The sequence below is a fragment of the Orcinus orca genome, chromosome 18 (genome assembly GCF_937001465.1).
Source record: "Orcinus orca chromosome 18, mOrcOrc1.1, whole genome shotgun sequence".
In the NCBI taxonomy this organism is placed as follows: domain Eukaryota; kingdom Metazoa; phylum Chordata; class Mammalia; order Artiodactyla; family Delphinidae; genus Orcinus; species Orcinus orca.
Window position 1 is genome coordinate 70,745,674 of NC_064576.1, and position 20,692 is coordinate 70,766,365.

General features: G+C 49.2%; 1 protein-coding gene across 2 annotated transcripts in view; it reads right to left on the reverse strand.

The window, feature by feature from the left end:
• Positions 1–20,692, reverse strand: part of B3GLCT (beta 3-glucosyltransferase) — a 108,987-nt gene that overhangs the window by 85,461 nt on the left and 2,834 nt on the right. Inside the window, exons 2-3 of one of the 2 annotated variants that reach the window (XM_012538951.3) lie at positions 9,097–9,146; positions 2,831–2,870 (exon numbers count right to left, since the gene is read on the reverse strand). In XM_012538951.3, coding sequence (XP_012394405.1) covers positions 2,831–2,870; positions 9,097–9,146 — 90 coding nt within the window. Of the gene's footprint in view, positions 1–2,830; positions 2,871–9,096; positions 9,147–20,692 lie in introns of those variants that run through there. The other variant, XM_049701128.1, reaches the window with a different exon arrangement.

Sequence of the window (20,692 nt, forward strand, 5' to 3'; positions counted from 1 at the left end):
AATCTCCAAAATATGTAAACAGCTCATGCAGCTCAATATTAAAAAAACTAATAATCCAATCCAAAAATGGGCAGAAGACTTAAATAGACATTTCTCCAAAGAAGACATACAGATGACCTAGAAGCACATGACAAGCTGCTCAACATCACTAATTATTAGAGAAATGCAGATCAAAACTACAATGAGGTATCACCTCACACCAGTTAGAATGGGCATCATCAGAAAATCTACAAACAACAAATGCTGGAGAGGGTGGAGAAAAGGGAACCCTCTTGCACTGTTGGTGGGAATGTAAATTGATACAGCCGCTATGGAGAACAGTACGGAGCTTCCTTAGAAAACTAAAAATAGAACTACCATATGACCCAGCAATCTCACTACTGGGCATATACCCTGCGAAAACCATAATTCAAAATGACACGTGCGGGCTTCCCTGGTGGCGCAGTGGTTGAGAGTCCGCCTGCCGATGCAGGGGACACGGGTTCGTGCCCCGGTCTGGAAGGATCCCGCATGCCGCAGAGTGGCTGGGCCCGTGAGCCATGGCCGCTGAGCCTGCCCGTCCAGAGCCTGTGCTCCGCAGCGGGAGAGGCCACAGCAGTCAGAGGCCCGCGTACCACTAAAAAAAAAACAAAAAACAAGACACATGCACCCCAATGTTCATTGCAGCACTATTTACAATAGCCAGGTCATGGAAGCAACCTAAATGCCCATCGACAGATGAATGGATAAAGATGTGGTACATATATACAATGGAATATTACTCAGCCATAAAAAGGAACGAAATTGAGTCATTTGTAGAGACGTAGATGGATCTAGAGACTGTCATAGAGTGAAGTAAGTCAGAAAGAGGAAAACAAATATCGTATATTAACACGTATATGTGGAACCTAGAAAAATGGTACAGATGAACCGGTTTGCAGGGCAGAAATTGAGACACAGACGTAGAGAAGAAACGTATGGACACCAAGGGGGGAAAGCAGTTGGGGGGGGCGGTGGGATGAACTGGTAGATTGGGATTGACATATATACACTAATTTGTATAAAATGGATAACTAATAAGAACCTGCTGTACAAAAAAATAAATAAAATACAATTCAAAAATTCACAAAAAGATAAAGCAATCAAAGGTTCTCTAATTCTCCCGTTTCTGAGTATATACCATGCACCAACCATTCCACTAAGTACTAATCTCTCCCGGTCAAAAATTATCTCACGCTGGTGTTTTTCCGATGTGAAATCAATGTGATGGTCTTCTGACAAAAGCTGCATAACAAGTGCCTGGGACTTCAGGCTGGGGGATGGACACACACACACACAGGAAGAGCCACTGGAGGGATGTCGTACTTGGTGAGAACCATGGTCCCCAGTGAATGTACTGATTAGGCAATGAGTCAAAAGAGGAAAAAAGACTGCCCCACGCTTGGAGTCGGTCACCCAGCCCTGAGCACCGTGAGACCAGGATCCAGGCACTGATTCTGCTGGGACGGCTGCTTTAGTTGCCCCACCGCCATCCCGGTCCTGTAGACTGACGTTAAGTAAATAAGCTCCCTGAGTCGTTTTTCAGGTGAACTGACACCAAGTTCAGTTATCACTGGATTTGCCATTTGCAACTTGGAGACTGTAGATTCACTTGCTCAGGCAGCTCCCCAGGTACGTTCAAGACCACATTCCAGATCAGGGCCATTGTTCATTTAAGACCACTTACTACGAGGAGGCCCACCAGCTCCCACAAAATCAACACACAGCCAAATGCCCAAATGCACAAGGGCTGGCCACAGAGGAAAAATCTCCGAGGATTTTAAGCCTCCTCCCGTGAGTAGAGGCTCAGCCACACAGGGTGTTGTAATGCAGGGAAGGCAGAGCAATGAACCCCTGTGGCTCCTTAAACACTGCTGCTCTCAGATCCGAAGACTCCAGCCCACCCCCTGTGGTCCCCGCACACCCAGGCCCAGCACAGTCCATCCTACCCTGCCACCCGGAGGGGGGCCTCTCCTGCCTTCTAGACGCCTCAGAACCCAGGCCCAGGCAAGGAGGGCCTAGGAAGGAAAGCGTCCCTTTCCCCCGTCCAAAGGCCCACCTCCCAGGTCTCCATGGCCCACCCTGGGATGACTGACAATGATCAAGTTCACACCTCTAGGAAGAGACCCAACACGCAGAGGCGCGGCCCTGCCCTCCCATCAACACCCTGGGGCCCGCTGCCCACGGAATCCGAATCCGAACTCGTGGTCACACCCCTGAAGACGCTCACAATACATGGGGAGAAAGATGTGTGTAAAAGGGAGTGCAGACATGAGTGCTGATGGGCTGTGAGGCGGGTACCGTGTGTCTGCAAGGCAGCCAGGAGCGGCCTCGCCCCATGTTTTAACAGAAGACGCGGCTGCCAAGCTGACCCGAAGGGGACAGGCATGCTGCCTGCAGGTCAGCAGCAGCGACCCGGCTCCCAGCGGAGGGCACGTGAGCCAAGGCCACAGCTGACCCTTCGTCCCGCGAAGTGTGCCACCCTCAGAACAGCCTCTGTCTCATTCGCCTCTGCACCCTCACAGCGGCCCCCCTGGCATGGGAATCTGTCCTTATTGGCAACTCAGTAAACTGTGGCCGAGGGAATTCAATCCAGCGTATTAGCTGTTACTTCCAATACGTCAATCTGAAAAGTGTTCCCCCTGTGTCTTCATGAGGGTAAACACCGGGCTGGGCCAAAGACGGCCTATTTGGACAACAATATTTATCCCATAAATAAAATCAGAAAGGAAAATTCACTTCACTGAAATATAATTTACAAGAAGTACACCTGAATACATACTCTTAAGTTAAAAAAGAAATCATTACTCACCTACGTCATTTTTCTCTGATATACCACTTTTCTCCAAATTCTGTATTTTAAATAAAAGAGAAAAAGATAAATCTTGTCACATAACAAAACTAGCAATACACCAAATACATATGTATGGTACATATTAACATTTGGGGGTAGACATTGAAAATGAGAGCTTGGAAATGCTTCCCTAAAGAAAGAGACCAAAATTAAGCGGGGGGGGGGCGGGGGGCAGCAACAACGTATCAAGACTTCTGCATCACAGCAGAAGATTCCTATGGGGCCGTTCCTCTCTGATGTGATCCTGAGCACGTCACTGAACTGAGGTAAGGCTCGCTCTTCCTGAGTAAGATGGTTCATGATGCTCTTGGGAGGGTTAATTTTAAAAACTTGTAAATGCTAAGCATTACAAATATATCAGAGATAGTACCGATTCTAGTTGTGTGTTCCTCAGGTAAATGGGCTCTACTAATTTTCATATTTAACATTTTGGGGGCTCAGACATACTGCCGTCAAGAATGACACCACCAGGACTTCCCTGGTGGTCCAGTGGTTAAGAATCCTCCTTCCAATGCAGGGGACGTGGGTTCGATCCCTGGTCGGGGAACTAAGATCCCACATGCCGCGGGGCAACTAAGCCTGCGCACCTCAACTACTGAGCCCGTGCATCACAACTAGAGAACCCCACGCGCCGCAACGAAGATTAGCGCAGCCAGAAAATAAATAAATAAATATTGTGCTTGCGTGGTACATCTAAAAAAAAAAGAAAAAAGAATGACACCACCGTGTTCTCTCCTACCTGAGAAGCAGCCCTGAGGGCCTGAGTACGACCGTGGAGGGGGTCAGCCTCGGGCTCATGACATTTCATGAGCACAGAAGGGACGTCTCAGAGCTGCAGAGCTTCAGACGCAGAAATCTGGACGTGGGCACGTAAGCACAGAAGTACCTGATCCTGATTAAATCAGGGAGGAGCTCTTCAAAGACTTCTCTGACAAAGCACAGAGTGTCAGCAGCTAAATCTGCCACTTTCATTGTCTTCTCTGGAAGAAGGAATTTTCTCTCCAACTGCCCCTTTCCATTTGCAACGGTACATGCTATAATTATGATAAATGGACGGTGGCAAATACCCCTCCCTCTTCTTCACAGACTGCAACGAGAAGCGCAGTTGTGAGCCTTTATCACCAAAACCGGAACAGCTTAAAAGCCAAGACGCTGCCACAGAGACGTGTCCTCTTAGGATGCAGGAGGGACCGCAGATGAGGAGAGGGGGAGGAACACAGGGGAGCGGCCACCTTCGGTAGCATTTTCTGAAATTATCTTTGGCTCAAGAACAGAAATACCACCGAGTCGAGAAGAACCTCAGAGTTACGTACTGATTTGCTGTACCTCGGGATCAAGTGACACTTTACCTAATCCTGATAAAACTCTTTTCAGAAGAGCCACTAAAGAAGACTGGAGGGCTTTCCTGGTGGCGCAGTGGTTGAGAGTCCGCCTGCCGATGCAGGGGACACGGGTTCGTGCCCCGGTCTGGGAGGATCCCACATGCCGCGGAGCGGCTGGGCCCATGAGCCATGGCCGCTGAGCCTGCGCGTCCGGAGCCTGTGCTCCGCAACGGGCAGGGCCACAACAGTGAGAGGCCCTCGTATCACCAAAAAAAAAAAAAAAAGCAGACTGGAAAGCTCAAGCCACTTCCCTACATGTGCTGAAGCAGAGCCAGGCTATTGTCCTAGGTTAGCGCGTGTGGACTCACTGCCCCTCTGGCCAGGAGCATGGCCTGCACTCGGGGAGGGAACCCTTGGCTTCCCCTGGGGCCAGGCTGCCTTCTCCTTGCCAGGCCACAGCTTTGGCTGCCAGATGAGGATAACGGAAAATTGGAGATTTTCGATTTAAAAATAGCACTGGAATGGATGAAGAAAATGTGGTCCCTCCATACAACGGCCTTAGAAAGGAAGGGAATTCTGACATCTGCTACGATATGGACGCACCTCGAGGACATTATGCTAAGTGAAATAGGCCAGTTATAAAGAGACAGAGACGGTATGACTCCACTTACATGAGGTACCTAGGACCACTGAATTCACAGAGATGGAAAGCAGGGTGGTGGGGGCTGGGGGAGGGGGATGGAGAATTGTGGCTTACTGGGTGCAGAGGTTCAGTTCTGCAGGATGAAAAGAGTTCTGGAGATTGCTTGTGCAACAGTACGAATATACTTAACACTACCGAGCTGCACACTTAAAAATGGTGAAAATGGCTTCCCTGGTGGCGCAGTGGTTGGGAGTCCGCCTGCCGATGCAGGGGACGCGGGTTCGTGCCCCGGTCCGGGAAGATCCCACATGCCGCGGAGCGGCTGGGCCCGTGAGCCATGGCCGCTGAGCCCGCGCGTCCGGAGCCTGTGCTCCACAACGGGAGATGCCACAGCAGTGAGAGGCCCGCGTACCACAAAAAAAAAAAAAAAAAAAAAAAAAAGGTTAAAATGGTAAGTTTTATGTTGTGTATTTTACCACAACTTTTTAAAAATAGCACGGGAGATGATCCAATCCAACACTCCCCTTTTGCAAGTCAGGGAGGCTCAGAAAGATACAGGATTTGCCCAACCTCCAAGAGCCATTCCAGCCACAGAGCCAGGATTAAAATCCAGGTCTCTGTCTCCTTTCCGGCGTTCCTTCCTTCCACCCACCGGTCACGCGTGCCCGGTCCTCGTCCAGAGGCGTTCTTCAGAAAATACGTGTCATTAGATGGAAATATATTTTGAGAGTACACTAAGAGCAATACCTACAATAAAAGTCACCTTTATCCACAAGTAGAACACAAAAACTATCCTGAACTCAGCGATTCCAGACTAAACAAGCTGGAACAGGAACTGGACTTTCTACCAGATGCCCTGGTAAAACCAAAGAAAATCAACCCAAATTCCACAGCTTTCTATCTGTTATCAAGCACTGCAGCTCCGACTGCCTGACACAATAGCTAGGACGTGTAAACTGTAAAAATAAAATATCCAAGAAATACTTGAATGAGGTGAACTGAAACAGAACCAGAATGGTCCTCAGTAATTTCCCCTTTGAGAAAGAAAATGAGACTAAATGAACGAATTGACAGAACATTTACAATTCTGTCTCCAGCTTCCCTCGTGAAAAGGCTTAGCTCTTCCCAAGAAGAAACACACGGTTTGTTTTATTATCCATGTTTCTGACACGGACTATCAATACCCATCAAAATGTGCTCACTGTCAAAGTTTTCTAAGTCAACGGGATTGCTACTCAGACAGGAAAGACATTTGCTACCAGGGCATCTACCCCCCAGACAGCTCCTACCCTGGCCAGGAAAAGACAAATCCAAGTCACCCTTCCGTGCAGGTTTTATTTTTAAGGCACGATAGATTTCAACACTTGCAATCCATATATGCGATGCTCAGTTTATAAATCCTTCATTAAAAGGAGATAAAACAACCTCAAAGAATCTGTTACGCCATCTTTTAAGAAGAAAGAGACGTCAACTGGCATCTTCTACTCGGTCGCAAACAATCACCACCCCCTAGATCTCGAATAAAATGAATGAACCAGATGTGGTCATCATTACACTCAGTTGTAAGCTGGGCCCGTGCTCTAATTCTGCCTCTACCATGCACTAGTTCAGGGCTCGGTTTCAGTGAAACAGGAATCACAATTACAAGACCTACTTGCCAGGGTTGTTGTGAGGGTTGCGTTAGATGACGTAATGTCTGCCCAAAGCAAATGCTCAGTAATTATTAACTCCTGCTCTTTTTATCATCCTCATCATCCGCTTCATATGAAGTCAACAACCACCATAAAAGACATTTAACTGATAAAAGCAGGAAGGCCTATGGCTCCTCCGTTACTTTGATCTGTGTGGGTACCTCTTGAAAGGTTGCGTAAGACATTTCTTGCTGTTATAGCAGGTCAACATTTAAACAGGAACTGGCACTGCTCTAAGTGGTGGACACACACGGACACACACACCCACTTCATCTTCAAAACAGCTTTTTGAGGGCAGTCCTGTTACCCCGTCTTACAGACGAGGACGATGAGCTCAGTGAGGTTTGGTGAGTCCCGCAGGGGGCTCAGGGTTGTAGGAGGGCCATGCACCACAGCAGTTTGGCTCCGGAGCCCGGCTCTAAGCCTACGTCCCACAGGGTCCAGGATCACAGGCCAGCACAGAATGTAAGGCCGGGCAGAAGTGCAACTGGAAGACAGTCTGGTGGCCTGGCTGAGGTAGCAGCCTGAGCCCCAACCTGGGAGGGCAGGCTCCACGGAAAGCTGGGCTGGGTCAGAATCTGACAAGAGCCAGGGGCCAGGAGCCCAGGAGGGGAGCCTGGGCCAGAGGGCAAGCCCCGGGCAGGATGACAGGACACTGGCAGCCTCGGGATTCTGGTACGAAGCCACCAGATGCCAACCAGCGAATCTGATCCGTCTGGGGAAGGACCCCAGCCCCGAGCAGGGCTGGCCTAGTTCTAGGGAACCAGAGCCCTCGACCAAGGCGAGCAGCGCGGTGAGCAGGACGGAAGGCGGCCTTCTGGGCAGCAGTGTCAGATCCCGGTCAGCTCTGCTGAGAGTGATAAACGAATGATAATCCCGGATTCCTGCGGTTATTGGAAAGAGCCTTAACTCCTATCTCAGGTTCATCTACAGACGACCTTGGACAAATTGATTCTCCTCCATCTCCCAGCCTTGGGTATGGGCTACAGTGGACATTTCATCACTGCCGCTCCTCATGGGATTAATGGCTTTTCGGCTCTGCGGCCTAAGCGCAGATGGGGTTGATGGCCTTTTTCAAGGGCTTTACTACTTTTGCATGAAACATGACACTAAGATATAGGACTCACCTTATCTCTATTCTATTTATATATGTATTTAAGGCCAAATATATATTTCCTCTTTTGAAAAGATTAGTAAAAACCTCCATTTGAAAGAATGGGCTATAATTTCTAAATTTATTACACAACATTTTAATTCCCTATTAATAACCCTTAAGTTCATTATAAATGAGCCTCATCATTGCCAAACACACACGTGGCAATGCACGTGACAATGTAATACAAAATTGCAGTGTGAAAATTTCAAGGAGTCTGAAAATTTGGATTCTAACTTCACCTTTTAACAGTCATGTGACCTCGATCAAATCACTAAACTTCTCCAAGGGCAAATTTTCTCTGCTCTTCATGGCAATGTCCGCTTTGCTTAGCAATAACGTGATCACTGAGAAAATCAAATTAAATGAAATGCCTGAAAATGCTTTATTAATCACAAAGAATCTTAAAACCGTAAGGAATTATTATTCACATTTAGGGATCCCATGGCATAGTTAGCACAATCATACTCTGATGGTAAAAGAAACATGCTATTTAAAAATGCTTTTATACTAAATTGCGAGGGAAAAAAATAGAGTCAACTGAGCCTTAATTAAAGTGACAAAAACAACTCATGGGCTTCCCTGGTGGCGCAGTGGTTGAGAGTCCGCCTGCTGATGCAGGGGACGTGGGTTCGTGCCCCGGTCCGGGAAGATCCCACAGGCCGCGTGGCGGCTGGGCCCGTGGGCCATGGCCGCTGCGCCTGCGCGTCTGGAGCCTGTGCTCCGCAACGGGAGAGGCCACAGCAGTGAGAGGCCCGTGTACCGCAAAAAAAAGAAAAAGAAACCTCACATTTTAAAAATATTCTCTCTCTCGTATGCTAAACTGATCTAACGCAACCCCAAATGGTAAAATTCAGATGCAGTTCTTGAATGCGACCAATGATGGCAAAGGAGCAGCTCTGAGATTTGGAAACGTGCTATCCCCTCTCCATGGGTCCCCCACGTCTTGGTTTCGGGTTCTGACTGTGCAAGGAGCCTGCCAGTCACCTTTGGGGTCTCTTGACCAGTCCCCAGGATGCCCTCTCAGACGGTGCCACCTTCAAGGTGAGGGATACTCAGGCTCTTGTGACCCTGACACAGCAGAATCCTTTCACAGGCTGGGAAAATTAAGGCCAAGGTTAAGACGCAGTAAGACTGGAGAAAACTATGGTATCCAAGCAAGACTTCTAAAATGTCTAGCTTCGTAACCAAGCACCTTTTTTCTTAAAATGAAATTTAAAACCAAGTGGATCTGCCTTAACGATAAAGGATTTTTTTTTTTTAAAGCAAACCTATCTGTAAGTTGCTGCTTGGGTTCAAAAATCTGTGTTAACCAACATTTCATTAATCCATTGAAAGATGAAATCATTACAGCTCCTATTAAAGAAAATACAGACAAATCTCAGGAGGAATAGATTTGACTTTACAATTCGTACCTTAGACTGTTTGACCTCCTTCTTCACAGCTTTAGAAACCAAAGCAAAAGCTGGAAAAAGAGAGAAACATTTTTACGTTAAAATCAACAATAAGGGTTCATTCTCATAGTCAACAGTTTTACTTCAAGTGGGGAAAAAAAGCATAGTTCAACATGATCAATTTTGCTCATTTTTAAAAGCACCTGCAATTGCTACAAACTAGTACCGCAGGCTGCCTTTCTCCAGACTTAAGATTATCCATCGGTGTGAAGGCAACATGCTTAGGGAACCAGCTAAGGAAATACTACATCAAAGGAGATAGGATCTGAGTATACCATTCGTGTCTGTAGCTATAAACCACAAGATAGATGCATATGGAATACAACTTCTTAGAAACCTGGATTCTGGTGCCTTCTGAAGCAAAGGGGAATTGCTGAGAATCGAGCAGGAAGAAGTACAAATTCCTACTCTCACATCCCCGCCGGAGCCTGGCGGGCCGCAGAGCTAAATCTGGGGCAAGCTTTCCGTCTCAGCGGTTTCGGGTCAGCAGCGCGCTGCATATACTGCTCCAGGCACGCAGGGGAGCGTTACCAGAACCCTGCTGAAGCCATGGGGCCAGGGGAGCGAGAGGAATTAGAATCATTCCCCATTTAGAATGATTTAATGTTTCGAGTCGGAGCATGTAAATAGACAAAGATATCCCTAGAGACACATCCAGGCTCCACATTAAAAATCATAATAATAGTAACCTGACAGTAACATGTGGAAAATAGAAAGCAAAATGATAAACCAAACAGTCAGGAAGGTTAACCAGACAAAGAATAATGCCTTAATTTTACAGTGCACTTCTCCTGAAAAGCTAAGAGGAAAGCATTTCGTAGAGTTTGCTTTCTCCAATTAGCATTCCCAGGAAAAAAAACGAGCAATGCCATGGAGCAGGAAGGTACTGAAGGGCTGGCCAGGCAATTCCAAGGAGCAGTAATGCAGTGCAAGCCCCATGGGCGTTGGGTGTAGTCCCTGAGTAGCAGGAGGTCCTACTCAGAAGCAGGAGACAACGCCACCCATCCCGATACCTCTGATCCCTCCCACCCTATCCCCAGACATCCACTACCTCAAATTCTCTCTCAACTAACATTTGCTCAAAGGAGATAATCTAACACATATTCACGCTAAGAGGCAAACGACTAACGTGGTTTAATCATTCCCACCTCCAGGATGACATTTCAGAAGGCAGGGTGAAATACAAATGAACCTCTCTGTGGGAGCTGAGATGCCAGCAGGTGTTGTATGTGGCTCCGGAGAGAAAAGCCCACCACTGCCCCCGCCCTTGCCTCTGCTTTATTCTCCTCCAGAGCCCTTACCACCACTGACATAATATATACTTATTTGTTTACTGCTTGTCTTATATATTAGTTTAATGTAAGCCCCATGAAGGCAGGAATATGGGCTTTTCTTCCTTAGGAATGTGGTTTTATGTACTGTTTGCCCCCAAATCTAGAACACAGCCAGCACACAGAAGAAGGTCAATAAATATTTACCCACATGAGTGACTGAACGAATGAATGCAAGTCTTCCCAATCCATCACTTCAGGGCTGTCTCCTCCTTACAGCGAACATGGCCAACCCAGCAGAACAAAGGAGCTTAGTGCCCCCATTTAATTTATGTTCACTAGGGTATGATCTGCTTTCTCACTTTTTATGCACACACGCACACACACACGCCAAGGCAAATGCAGAGCCCAAATCATTCATTAAGTTCTAAGAAGAGAGGAGAGATTTAACCTCAAACACCATTTAAATTCTGCTTCTGGGTATTTAATATTCTGTTTTTGTTTATCTCTAAACTAGCATGCACATTTAAAACCCTCAAGAAGGTCTCAAAAATAGAATTTTTTTTTTTTTTTTTTTTTTTTTTTTGCGGTACGCGGGCCTCTCACTGTTGTGGCCCCTTCCGTTGCGGAGCACAGGCTCCAGACATGCAGGCTCAGCGGCCATGGCTCACGGGCCCAGCCGCTCCACGGCATGTGGGGTCTTTCCGGACCGGGGCACAAACCCGTATCCCCTGCATCGGCAGGTGGACTCTCAACCGCTGCGCCACCAGGGAAGCCCCAAAAATAGAATTATTAATAAACATCATACAGGAAGGTTGCAACACATCAACACCACTCAGCATCACAGAATTCCAGAAAACAGAACACTGTAGCAACTTGCGGGATATAAAAACTGAGGTCAATCTAATGTAGGACCTGACACTCAAAAATCCATCTTCCCCAAACCCATCAATGCCTTATTCCAAACATGGAGAGTCAAAGCTCTCTGGGTTAGAATTTCCTCTTTTATCAAGAAAAATAACTTTCCCAATTTAACAAGTTCAGTGACCCCTCAGCTAATAACCAGGGTTAGTCTTACCTCACTTTTTTGCCAAGCCAGGTAGCTATGTGAAAAAGAAGAGTATGTCAACACAAAAGCCCCTGCCCTTCAGAACACAGACTCTGTACTGAAGAAAAACTGTCTTTAGTTGGTGTTGGTTCTAAATATTACTAACACATAACCTTTCATAAATAAGCAACTAATATTAGTTGACAGTGTTACTGTTTAAAGTAGAAATTACAGAGAGGAAAGATGTTGCCCTGAAATCAAGTGAATTCCTCAAATCCTCCCTGTCTCTATGGAATAAAGACACCATACTTTTATTCAGACAAGGCTGCACTGAGGGAAGGGTAAACTAGATTTTAGTTCTCTCCAAAAATATACCGGCCTAATGGTAAAATATCTTTCTACAAAAAGGGAAACAAAACATATTTCTCCCTATCACTCTGCTGTGAAATTAAGAACTCCTTTTTCCCACGATGGAAATAAATTATACAATATTTAAAGCAGTAACAGAAGAAATACCGTTACTTTCAGGCAGAAGAGCAAATCATAATATGGCAAGATAATCCCCATTAGATGAATATTAAAAAAAAATACTAGCTGGTTTTATCTTTGCATTTCCATAATCTACATAAAACAAAAGAAATCATCAAGGAACCAAATGCATTTTGAAGGCACAGAATACGCTACACCATTAACAAATCCAAATTGAAAATAATTAATCATTTACAGAATTCCTACCAACAGAATGCCAGCTTTTGCAGTTCGTGGAAATGAAGGAGAAATGGTGCTGACAGAGGAGGAAAGTGAGAAAAATTAGCAAGTGAGGTAAGAAAGACCTGTCACCTTCAACAAGGCTAACAAGAGCACAGAGTAGGTATCTCACAGAGCATGGCGGGGGCCGGGGGGGGGGGGGGCCTGAGGCTCCGTGTTTGCTGTCTGGCTTCATAATTTCCAGGTTCAGTGGGGAAAAAAATTACTCCTGAAAGCTTGGCCTTGATGCGCAGTTGGAGTAATACTCGAAGGTAAATCAAGCTCTTCTATGCCAAACTGCTGTTTAAAAGTCATTTTCCCTTTTCTATTTTCAACATGAATTCCTGTGAGTCGCTCCAGGGAACTATATCTAAAGTGCAAATCAGGGCAGGCAACAGAAATAAGACCTTTCTCAGGAGAACTTTCAATGATTCAAGCCAGCTAATGTGCCTTAGCACACCTATCCCGAGAGATAAATCAAACTGTACAGCTCACCTGGGCCTAGGATTCATAGGCCAGCCCAGCCCTCGAGTGCAAGAAAACGGGAGAGGAATTCATTGCAATGACTTAAGCAACACTAACCTACGGGGTCTTCTGTTCCTGGGAGGGAAGAAGGGAGGGAGCAGGACCAGCCCAGGCAGGAAGGCGACTGCGCCTCCTAACTCCCGTTTCCTTCCTGTGCCGGACTTATCCTCCCAAGCTCTCCCGGTAACATTTATCAGAGAAACCAAATTAAACACCAAAATACGAAAGCAGTAAGACGTTAAATGACCCCCTCGGAGGAGAGCTGCCGGGATGAAGTGAGACGAGGCGGAAAGTGTCCAGCGAGGGCTCAGTATAGACTAAAGGCTCAGGAGGTGCTGGCGGTGGCCCTGCTGTAAGAGGAAACAAACGATCAACTGCGGTGGGGCCGGGTGGTCGTGGGTCCTCCACACAAGCCGGGAGGGAGGGATCTGAGCCAGGCCGGACAGATCGGAGCTCACCACACCCCTGGGAGCCCACAGCTGGAGGCCCGCCCCCCCCCCCCCCCCCGGCTCAGGGCTCCCCCCGGTCCTTTCTTCGCTGCGACCTACTTCACTGAACAGGTTTCAGCGGCACAGCCTTGCCCCAGGCGACTCAAGCTCCCTAGGGCTTCCAGGTTTAATCGCAGCTCCTCTGAAGGGGCCTGAAGCTCCAGGATGCAAGGTCTGCAGCCAATTTACTTTGCTCCAACTACCTGCTTTGAAGATAATCCCTGGCAGCAGAGGGAACAGAAACAAACGCGCTTGGTCCAGGAACTGGGGCAGGGCCTGCTTTCCTCATCCTCCTCTGACAAATCCACTGTCTCCAGGGTTGTGGACATGTCGGGGGGAGGAGGGGGCACCCAACCACAGGATGGAGGGCCCATCCCTACGCAGGGCCGAGGACAGAGGGCAGAACCAGCTGCCGGCAGCTGAGGATCCGGTGGTGAAGCCCATGCAGCGGGCCCAGAACGGGGCCTGGCACACGCTGAGGCTCTGGGTGTTAGCAGCTACTGTCACTATCATTATTCATCTATGCTATTGTTTGTTCAACAGAAAATCAAAGAGTGGCTGCATGTGTCACAGCCACGTGTCATGCCAGCAGCCGGGAGAAGATGAATGAGCAGCTCCCCAAGGAGCTGATGGTCTCACATGACAGACAAGTCTCTCCACCAACGACCAAGTGCAGATGGGCACCCTCTGATGGCAGCTGTTCTAATGGCACTGCCAAGGGAGCCCCTGAAGAGGGAGGGCAAAGGACCAAGCAGGGTAGCAAGCTCAACGCGGGGCTTGAGCAAGTAAACTCCAGACAGCAGAGACTTCCAGCACAGAGGAGGAGGCCTGGAAACAGGCTTCTGCACACCAAGCACATTACACAGCCCAGTGTGCCCAGACCATGGACAGCCGGGGAGAGGGGAGCGACCCGGGCGTGGACAGCCGGGGGGAGGGGAGCGACCGGGGCGTGGACATCAGGGGAGAGGGGAGCGACCCGGGCGTGGACAGCCGGGGGGAGGGGAGCGACCCGGGCGTGGACAGCCCGGGGGAGGGGAGCGACCCGGGCGTGGACAGCCGGGGGGAGGGGAGCGACCCGGGCGTGGACAGCCGGGGGGAGGGGAGCGACCCGGGCGTGGACAGCCCGGGGGAGGGGAGCGACCCGGGCGTGGACAGCCGGGGGGAGGGGAGCGACCCGGGCGTGGACAGCCAGGGGGAGGGGAGCGACCCGGCCGTGGACAGCTGGGGGGGAGGGTGTGACTGGGGCCAGAGGTGAGGCTGGGGATGACAGGGCCAACGGGAAAGGGGTTAGCGCTAGGGAGTCCGGTTTTGTTCTGAGTGCCATTAAAAGCTTTGAGACGCTTTTAAGGAGGGGAGTGCCATGTGGAAGTGTGTGCCCTAGACAAGTTTCCAGAGGCAGCGTGTGGGGTGGGCTGTGGAGGGACAAAGAAAGACACACACGCATGCCAGCTGGGAGGGTAACGGAGCCAGGCAATGAGAGGTCAGGGACTGAATTAAGACGAGGCAGCGCCTGCGCAGAGCGAAGTGGGGACCGAGAGTGGAGCTGGAGATACTGAAGAGGCAGAATTTCCAGACCTTGAGACGGACCCTACAGGTGGATGAGGGCAGGGAAGGAGCGGGCAGAGAGACGAGTGTAGGTAATTCCGGGTTTCAGATCCGAGGGGCGGGCAGACTGGGGTGCCCGTCACACGCTGGAGTATAACGAGCGGTGAGTGGATTGTGGGAAAACTCAGTCTGGTTCCCAATCTCCCGAGGTGCTGCCGGGCACTCAAGTGGCCACACCGCATGGCAGCCTGGTCCCCAGGGGGCCGCGCGGCGCAGAGGCGTGAGGGGAGCCTCCGCGCTCAGTGTGTCCACGAGCCAGGGAACTGAGGGCGCAAGGCTGGACGGGGAGGACGGGGGCGGGGGAGCCCCGATATCTCAGGGGCAGAACTGCAAAGGAGACAAAAAGGCACGGCCAGGCAGAGAGGAGGAGGCAGGCGTGTAAGGCGTTTTCAAGGTGTCCTTTGAAGGAGCCCTCTCGTGAGAGCTCCACAGAACAAGGGAAGACGCCGCATTGCGGGGGTCCCGCGTGACCCCGAGGACGAGCGCAGCACCCTGTTCACACATGGAGTCTTAACTCCCACACCACGCGCCATCCAACCTGCCGCTGAGCAGCTCAGCAACGAGGCCTCTGGGAGCTTCTGCCTCCCTCCCTGTACAGGGGGAATTTAAACCGGGGAGGTCTAAGGCAATGCTTGCACACGTCCAGGGCCATGCCTGGCCTACGGGAAGAGCTGGAGCTGAGCCGTCTGCTCAGGTGCCAGGTACCAACAGCAAACTCTCAGGGAAAGAGATGTGCCGCTCTGGGGACAACGCCAGCACAATTCTGCCACCACAGCAGGTGGAGAGGTGGATGGCATTCCGTGTCGGGAACCCCTCTGCGGTGTTCCATGGGTTCACTTACAAAGGATGCAGCCAGTTGGGAGAAGTAACGAGAGGCGTGGCAGGGAGCACACAGCCCCGACACTCAGCCCACGGCTGCCCGCGCTTGGGCTCGCTCCGTCTGAAACACGTCCCCCGTTTCCTCATAGAAGTCAGTGGGAAAGTGGAGCTTGGAATACAGATTTTTCCTCACTTGGAAACGACGTTTGCCAGGACCAATATATTCTATGTGCCAGAGGGTAAGCATATGCACAGGAAGGACAGTAAATGGGAGGGAGAAAAAGAAAAAGGAAATAACCATATATTTTAGGAAGGAAAAGATCTTTGGCTTCTTTGATTCGTATCTCATTTAAACAGATGATACGAAAACCCATATGCCGCTCAGGATCTGAAAACAAGAAAATTCTAACTCAGAGTTTGGGGAGAGATTCGTAAAGCACGTTCCACAGGCGGAGTCATGGGTGAGGGGCATCACACGGCCCATTCCAGAACACACACAAGGGCTCCGGGAGAGCAAATACACAAACCCAAGGGAGTCGGCACTCCGTCCAGTTCCTGTACACTGCTAGAGGACGCTCAGCAGCTAACTGTCAGGATCATTTATGCCTGACTTTTGGTATCTTAATTTTATAACGTAAAAAGCCGGTCCTAAAAAGCACCCCTGCTGGTGCCACTGAATCCGCGGCATCCGCAGCCTGAGATGTTCTAGCGCCTCTGGGAACTCACCTATTACCCAAAAATCTCTGCTCCAACAACGTACTGCTCCTGTTTTTGAGACTCGTGCTCCACGCACTACAGTCCCTCCAGCAGCATCTATAAATCTGCCAAACGAGGCCGGAACCAGAGGAAGACTTCTGAGTTCGAGTTCTGGGGTTTCTAGTTCCCTTTCCAAAGAGACAGAACAGCTGACTGCCGAATATCAGGCCTCAGTTCCACGCTTGGCTTTCTCCATAACAGCTCCTGACTTCAGCTTAAAGACAAAGCAACCAGCAATCACCTTTACATTCTACAGACTTGCAGGAAAATCGCCCAGTAACAGTCCCAGTTTACACCTGGGCCAGGGGGGGGGCCTCAGAAGGGTTCTGCACCTGCCAGCACACACAACTCACCTGGCCTCTTATTAAAGCTGCAGACCATGGGGCCTCATTTTGTCTCTCTTGAATCCGAAAATTCTCAGGCTGGGACCCAGAAATCTGCATTTTAACAAAGGAGACCTTAACAAAGGGGACTCTTTAAGACCCTGAGGTGTTCCCGTATGTGCTGGAGTCTGACAGGCACTGGGATGGACAGGGAGACTGGCACTCAAGGGGACGGAACAAGGCTTTTCTCCCGACAGGCTTTAGCCATTTATCTTCCTTTACTTCCTTCATTCCATAAATGAAAAGCAAACTCCTGCATATCCACCCTCAAGGATCCGGAGAAGATAAATTCAGCGTGATGTGCAAAGGGCCCTGAGCTTCTTATGGGAAGCAATGATGTAAACCAAAACACATCACCTCTTCAGATCATAAAATATTCCTTTATGAGTGGAAGCAAGTCATATCCCTTGGAGAGACCAGCATTGCTATACTTGAGATGCATTCAAATCTTATTTGATGATACTTTAACTCATTTGTTTTGTCTAAACCTACAGCTTTACATCATATCAGCTTTACAGATAGACTGTTTGCTTCCCCAACTTCTTCCAAATCTTCAGTACACATACATTTTGAGTAAACGTTTAAATAAATTTATGTTGTCAATCAACGCTCTCTTCTTTAAGAAAGAAAACTAACAGGGCTTCCCTGGTGGTGCAGTGTTTGAGAGTCCGCCTGCCGATGCAGGGGACAAAGGTTCGTGCCCCGGTCCGGGAAGATCCCACATGCCGCGGAGCGGCTGGGCCCATGAGCCATGGCTGCTGAGCCTGCACGTCTGGAGCCTGTGCTCCGCAACGGGAGAGGCCACAACAGTAAGAAGCTGGCGTACCGCAAAAAAAAAAAAAAAAAAAAGAAAGAAAGAAAAATAACAAACAAAAAACTCAAATTTCCCCCAAATCTCTCTTGAGCTGACCTCTCCTCTGAGTTCCGGACCCGCAGAACTAACCGCCCACCAGACGTGGTACCTAAGCATCTCACATGCACCCCCAAACTCAACTTGACCAAATGGAACTCATCATCCTCAGCTCCCCTTAAAACTAAAAGTAAATTTTAGAAAACCATCTGGGTACTTAATGCCACAGAACTGTACATTTAAAAATGGTTCAAATGATTCATTTTATGTTGTATATATTTAACTACAATAAAAAATTTCTTCTTTTGATTAAATCTGGTCCCTCTCCATCAGTGCCTGTATCAGTAAACAGAGGCACTCTCCACCTACAGCTCAGAGCAAGAACCTATGACATCCCTGACCCTCCTCTCAGCCCACTGGACCAGTCAACCACCGCGCCCCAGACTCTTAATCAGCTCTCACGTGGGCTCCTCACTGGTCCCTCACGTCCACACAGGCCCCTCCCATCCTTGTTCTAACGAGCGTGAGCTTCTTAAAATGGAAGTCAAATCACTGTCACTCTCCTAAGACAACCCTGCAGTACCCACTACCACTCTAAGGACAAAGCCCAGAACTCCTCCCCTCGCCTTCACAGCCCTGCATAAGCGGCCCCGACTGACCGTTCAGCCCCTCCCCTCTCCAGTCCTGTCTTTCTCCACCAGCTTCCTCCAGCACAGCTCTGCCCCTGCGGGCGTGCTCCCCTCCTCCCTCCCTCCCTCCAGGTACCTGATCTCTGCTTCCCCTTTGGGTCTGAGCTCTGATGCCCTTCCCTGAGAAACTCCAGAGTTCCCTGGTGGCCTAGTGGTTACAAGTCCGGGCTTTCAAGGTTGGGCCCTCTGGGTTCCATCCCTGGTCCGGGATCTCAGTTCCCACAAGCCGCACGATGTGGCAAGAAAAAAAAAAAGAAAACAGGCAACTCCAAGGTTTCTCAGCCCAGCACTATTGATGATTTGACCGGATAATCGACTCTTTTGCAGTGGGAGCTGTCCCGTGCACTGCAGGCCACTCACCAGCTGTCCCGTGCACTGCAGGCCACTCACCAGCACTCCTGCCAAACCAGCCCCTACAAGCCATCTACAAGCGCTCCCTGGGGGGCAAGATGGCCCCCTGTTGGGAACCACTGCTCCAGACTCCAGGTAAAAAGCCACAACCGTCCCCGCAACACTTAGCACAGAGCCCTAGACACCGTCACCGCAGCACCGGGCAGGCTGCAATTCTACTCCTGGTGCAGTTCGTGTTCAAGGTCCCCTTCAAGACTGCGAGCTCCACGAGGGTAGGGACAGACTAGATGGGTCTCCTTCCTGCCCTGTCAACCCCAGGGCTTGACACATAGTAGACAGTACTCGACACTTTCGGAATAGATGAAGAAACTGTGAGTACAGCTCTTCCTTTTAATACTATTTAAGTTATTAACACGTTCCAGTAGTTCAAATCAGCACCTACACTGAATCTGTTTTCTTTGGGAGGAGCTTAGTGATCAGACTGTTGAAATGTGACATTAAGAGAGACTCTCGACCAATAAGAGGTCTGATAAGCCCCTGATACCCACCATCATTTTTCCTTTATATTTGGAAAGATGGAATTAGCACTCCTGTATATTGTTCTTCAGCAAGAATCTGCTCAACACCAGGATGGACTACCTGTAATGCTACAAGGAAGCAAAACGGGTAACAGTTGCAAATGAGGCTTGCTTTATGTTTCTAATGAAAAGCAAAACACCTGGCCCTTAATGGTCCAAATGAGATCAGTAATTACGACCTGCTCCAGTACTGGGCGCACAGTGTTTTCCTCAGAAGAAGTTAACAAGAGGGTCAGGACATCTCCTCCCCTCCCCCACCCCCACGTGAAACAGCTACTCTTCCTCCCTCCCCTTCCACCACCCGCCTCCCCAGAGCCTGACTACTGGCCACCGGCCAACTCCCTTGGGTCAAGTCCATGAGCAAGCCGGCCATGCCAGCTTGGGGGGCCTGGACTACCTGGACAACAGAGAATCCGTCCAGACGGTTAAAATCTGTGCCAGTAATATCTGAGTACTGCTGAGGAAATAAACGGAGGGCTTAAAAATCCAAAATAAAAAAACACAAACCAACCTGGAGCCAGGTGTGACTCTTGGGGTCCTAAAATGTCTGGCTTACTGCAATGAAAAGAATCAGAGCGAGACCTGGCTCAGAATGAAAAATCATCCCTAATTTTGGCAGGTGCTAAGAGATATAATCCTGACTCAGAGTAGAAACAGGGATACGAAAGACAAACGTTAACATCTATTATTTGACCACCGGTTCAAATAAGCTTCTTCACAGATGCATCAATTAGAATTAGGTTTGGCTGCATGTAATAACCCCCCCCACCAACAACAACTGAGGCTTCAACAAGGCAGATTTTTTCTTTAATGCAATACAAGTGTGGAAATAGGCAATGCTGGCCTAGCACAGTGCCCCACATCCACCTTGCACCCAGGGGGTACCATCCTTTCTGCTCTACCATCCTTACTACTGGCTTCTGTCTTCAAGGTCACCTCATGGTCACAAGATGGCCACTGTAGCTCCAGCCATTAGATTCACATAATAGGCCATGGGAAGGAAACAATGGCAGAGGACCTGCATCTCAGCTGGGTCAGCCACCTTTAATAAGCTTTACCAAGAGACGCACCCAAAGAGCTCTACAGATAGCTCACTGGCTACCGCTGTTTGCAAGGGCCAATGAAAAATGTTGTCCACTAGACACACTGCCCCCACCACCACCACCACCACTACCACTCCTACACCCTTCCCCTTACCCCTGTATTATTAGTTTGCTAGGGCTGCCATAATAGAAACCATAGACTGGGGGGCTTAAACAACAGAAATTTATTTCTCACAGTTCTAGAGGCTAGAAGTCCAAGATCAAGGTGCCAGCTGGGTTGGTTTCTGCTGAGACCTCTCTCCTTGGCTTTTAGATGGATGTCTTCTCACTGTGTCCTCATACAACCTTTTTTCTCTGAGCCTGTCTGGCATCTCTTCCTCTTCTTATAAGGACACCAGTCCTAT